General features: G+C 37.1%; 1 protein-coding gene across 1 annotated transcript in view; it reads right to left on the bottom strand.

The window, feature by feature from the left end:
- Nucleotides 1-175: 175 nt before the first annotated feature.
- Nucleotides 176-4742, bottom strand: part of LOC104468064 (protein FAM193A-like) — a 48514-nt gene continuing 43947 nt past the window's right edge. Inside the window, 2 exon segments of the mRNA XM_010082069.1 lie at nt 176-1077; nt 3753-3834. Coding sequence (XP_010080371.1) covers nt 984-1077; nt 3753-3834 — 176 coding nt within the window. The 3' untranslated portion in view covers nt 176-983.

The raw sequence follows: 4742 nt of genomic DNA, 5'->3' as shown, positions 1-4742 counted from the left end.
AGGAGCCTTTCTTGCTCTAGCAGAGAGCAGTTTTTCCCATCAGGTGAGCTGGCAAACAAGGAATATGCTGAAGTTAAGTAGCATTCACTGACCAATCCTGACATAAGATGACATTTAGCTTAGAAAACCATTATTTTTTGGTATGTTTCTTTCTTCCTGTTCCCCACCCAAGCAGAAAAAAGCAAGACACAAGTCTTCTGCCATACTAATGTATTCCATCTTTCAAAAAGAAAGACATGATTTTAATATTACTTAACAATATGTTAAAAAAGTAGCCAGGTAGGCTTCAGTGTTAATACAATTATACACTCTATAACAGATTTGATAGTGTGAGTACTGTTCTTTTTTAAATTTTCTCATTCTGCAAGTATTCTTACACAAGCTGGCTACAAGTCAGGAAAAAAAAAAATCAAAACACAAATAGCGTAACTTGTACACTCTTAAACAGTAGATTGTGAAAGAACTGAGGAAATACTTGTCCCATAAGAGCCTCTTTTTCATGAAGTCATGTCAGGAGAATTCTGGAGCAGATGAAAGCACAACTGACTAGGTCCATTCCTTTGTCAGGAGTCAGAATGACAAAACATAGCTAGATGCAGAAGTGACAGGAGCCACTGCAGATGATGCAAACTAGTATTTTGGCCTCCACCCAAGCCTAAGCAATTTAAAGTCTTTGAGGCCAAGGCATTCAGAAGGAGATGGAAAAGAGCTATTGTTCCAACTCCAACGGCATACAGCTACAATCAAGTAAGTCTCACTCACAGACTACAAGCACACAAGCTAACAAATTCAGGTAGAAAGTGGCAATTTTTCAGTCCGCAAGAATTATCAGGCCAAAGGGTTCAGTGCAGATCCACACAGCACTGGGGACAAGGCAAGGCAGCACTGGCTCAAGACCAGAGAAGCTCTCAGCACAGCAGGACAGGTAAGTGGAGTTGTCGTTCATTGATTCCTGCAGGGTTCCCTCCCCATATTGTGTCATTTCAATGTGCAGCAAAGGTGGTTTTTTTCAAGCTAAAATTGGACCAGTTGATGGAAAGTCTCTGCCTTGTCTGTCTGGCAGAATCCAAGCAGAATCTGAAAAGAAAAAAGCAATGAAGTGAAACCAGTATACTTAAAATCAAACCACAGGTGCTATCCCTCTTTTGAAGAGCAGCTCTCATTCAGAAAGATAACACCTCTTAAAAAAATCATACCTAAAAAAAACCCCAAACATTTTTCCGTCACTCAAATACATCATAAACCAGTTACTTTAAACACAACTGCATTATCAAGAGTGAATGAAGTAGCAAAGAACACTGCATATTTAGCAGCACAGAAACTAGCTGAATGTTAACTAGAAACAGAGCTGACATGGCTGAATTTACCAAAAACCTTCTAACAGTATGAATGAGTGGTAGGTAATGTAAAGTAGAAGTCAATGGCATGAGACACTGCTGTTTCTTTTCCTGAGTGCAACAAAGTTGTATTTGAGACAAACACCTAAGGAAAAGAGATTTGTTTATAATACAGCAGATAAGTAGCCCATATGCCTGGAAAAAAAAATACATTTAGAACAAAAAAACACTTATTAGCTTTCACTGAACACAATTTATGGGAGAACTTTTGGAAAAGGTTGGCACACGCAGGTATTTCAGTGACAGTTAATTAATGCTGAAGTCTGTCATTGAGGCAAGACGCAGCTTGTTTAGGCTAAAGGCTGCATGACAGCATCAAGGTAGCAGATGCCTCTCTCTGGAAAGCTACACAGCTTCTGTGACAACTGAAAGCCAAACAAGGGGTGCAGACGGAAGGAGTGGAATAGAAGAGGTACAGCGCAAGGTGAGAACTGAAATTATTTTGTTCTTTCTGCGTTAAGGTAGAAGCAGCTTGCAAAATTAAATCTGAAATCAGGGTGTAATTAACATATCCATCTATTATGCCACTACAAAGCAAGAAGAAAAAGATAATGAATTAACAAACTATCACTAAAAACTATGAATTCATTAGGCCTGGGCAGCTCATTGCCATGGAGGGTTATAAACCAAGCAATGTTGCTAGCCTCCTACGTATTATTTTGGAAATTACCAAGTTATAGAAAACATATGCATTAAAGGTGTCTTCACAGCATTAAGCAGCTGTTTTTCTCCCCTAGAAGAGAACCTATCAGGGCATTTCAGATACCTTTTATAAACAGGTATGCGTAAAGAACTGGGCAGTTCCACGCACTTCCTAGTAGGTGACAGTAAAAAAGCAGATTACACCAATTACTGAACTGATTATAAAACTGTGCGGTTAAAAGTTTTAACTCTTCATTTGGAAGCATGTTTGACAAGTTTATCTCCAAACTTCAGCAGCGCTTGTACAAGTAGAAGACACTGCTTCATTCATCCTATTGAGAGTAGAGAATTGCTGAAAAAAACTTATCTATTTTCTTCTTATAAATAATGCAAACCTGAAAGAAGCTAAAAACATTCCACGAAGCCCAAAACAAAGACTTATGCTATACCAACACTAGCACTATCTAATATATGCCACAGTTCACCTATAAAACCTACATTTCAATTTTAAAAAAATCCTTTAATTGGCACCACTCAGAAAAATGATTAAGACAAGAGCGTGTAGTTCTGAAAATTTCATCTTCTAGTACACTGTAACTCCATCAATAACCACAGACATATGCATTTTGTATAGTAATAATAAGGAGCACAGAGAAGCAGCTGTACTCTGTCCTTTGCAAGACACAGACATACATTATATCCCAGGCACACAGGCTATCAAAGCCATAAAAATTTAGAAAAGAACTTGAAATCCATACTGAAAGCCCTTTCTTAAAAAAACCTCACCCCTTAAACAAATGGCTTTAGTTGTTTTGTGAATTACTACTCTTGATTTCTAAATTATTCACTTGCAGGGAACTGATTTATTTGTAACATTTCTGATTTGGCTATCATGATGAAAGGCTTACTATCACACCCAGCCACCATTAAAGAACACAAATTTGAGTAATTTCAGTATTATGGAAGAACACGTGCTACATTATTTAAACATGAGCTGTCTGCTCATAATTGAGGAATTTAAAGGTAACTAATGTGATGCATAAATCCCAAAAGCAAGCAAAACGCACAGAAGAAAAACGTTTCACAAGCACATGTTCATATTACTCTTTTACTCTCACTGCACTAGCACAAGCATCCCCCCTTTATGACTGGCATAAGCTAATATCCCACAGTTATAACATCTCTATGTCATGTACAGTATAGAATTCCAAACTAATAGCTCCTATAAACAAGGAAGAAAACATCACAAACAAACCTTTCTGAAGCATGTTCTGAAACTTAAAATGTAAAGTTTTATTTGTTCAACACAATACCTAAGATAGCATTTTTCATATATTTTAAACACTAATCAATATTTAGTCTGTGTGGATAACAAAAGAAATATTCACACAAACTTCGCTTATAGAAAAAAAAATGTAACTGAGGATATTCTGAAAGCCTTGATGAGAACTTCAGGGATGCATAGATGATTCTGGCACTCATTTCTGTATTTGTGCTACTCAGCTATGATCTGTGCCCATAAATTGATTGTTACAGGATTAAGGATGTCAGTTGTAACAGGATTTGCTATGTTACAACACAGTACAGCACAGGCTTTTCTGCTGGGAGTTAGTTCTTAAGTTATGGGGTGGTTTTTGTTTTTGTTTTGTTTTTAAACCAGGGCATATGGGAAGAAGCACAACAGCTTTATGCATAGGGATTACAGGACTTTACCTTTTAAAATACTCCACTTCTCGCTCTGTTTCATCCATTTCCACACTGTCTAGATCGATGTCTTTGGGTAGAAACACATCATCTACAAAGGAAAAAAGATGACACTACATTAGATTCCATGGGGAAGCGGGAAGGAAAGAAGAAGAAGCTTGAAGAAGCCACATTAAAGATGTTTTTGGAGAACTGCCTGAACTTTGTAGACTATTGATTATTCATGCTGAGGCTGGATTCATATAAACTTATAACTCGAACGACACTTCTTAAAAACCCTATACTAGGTACCTCTGCTCAGCCTTAAAGGAGTTTCCTTGGGACCAAGGAAGAGATGAATCAACAGTAAATCCACTAAACACACGGACTGCAAAAGATGTCATAAACCTGGAACACACATGAGAATGGTCAAATTCTACAAAGGTCTCAAAGAATCGGATAGATTATGAATAGTGTTTGACTGCCTAAAATTTGTTGGCCTCACTACTAAAAAAAGCCGCTTCAGAAACTTTTAAAAAATGGTATTTATATGAAAAATATTTCAAGAATTCTGTGTTTGTAGAGCTGCTGTACTGCCTCTGGGACATGGTCATCAGGCTGTGTCTGAAAGAGTCTAAGTCATACCACCTACAGTCAGGATGGGTTTTTTTTTTTTAAATGCCTGTTAACATATTTTAATATGGCCTGAATTTAGGCCTTAGCTATAACAATGTCTCTTTAATAATGTCTGTTGGTATATTGTACTGTCCCAGTATATAGTTCTCTTTTGTATTAAAAAAAAGCTTCAGAAAGCTCAAATTTTTGCAGAGACCAATTTGAGCATTCTCCTCCAGAAGTCTCTTTTCTTACTAAATATATACTCCGATCTCATTTGAAGAAGCTTCAGAACACATTCCAAAAAGAGTGAGACAGAGAAACTAACCGAAAACACCTAATACACATCAGGACACTCTAGAATCCTTGAGATTATGAGAACAAACAACTCTTCTAAAGGCATTC

Source organism: Pterocles gutturalis, unplaced genomic scaffold, assembly GCF_000699245.1.
Source record: "Pterocles gutturalis isolate BGI_N339 unplaced genomic scaffold, ASM69924v1 scaffold8674, whole genome shotgun sequence".
Lineage (NCBI taxonomy): Eukaryota > Metazoa > Chordata > Aves > Pterocliformes > Pteroclidae > Pterocles > Pterocles gutturalis.
Note: the sequence above shows the minus strand (reverse complement) of the source record. Positions and strands in the feature narration are given on the sequence as shown.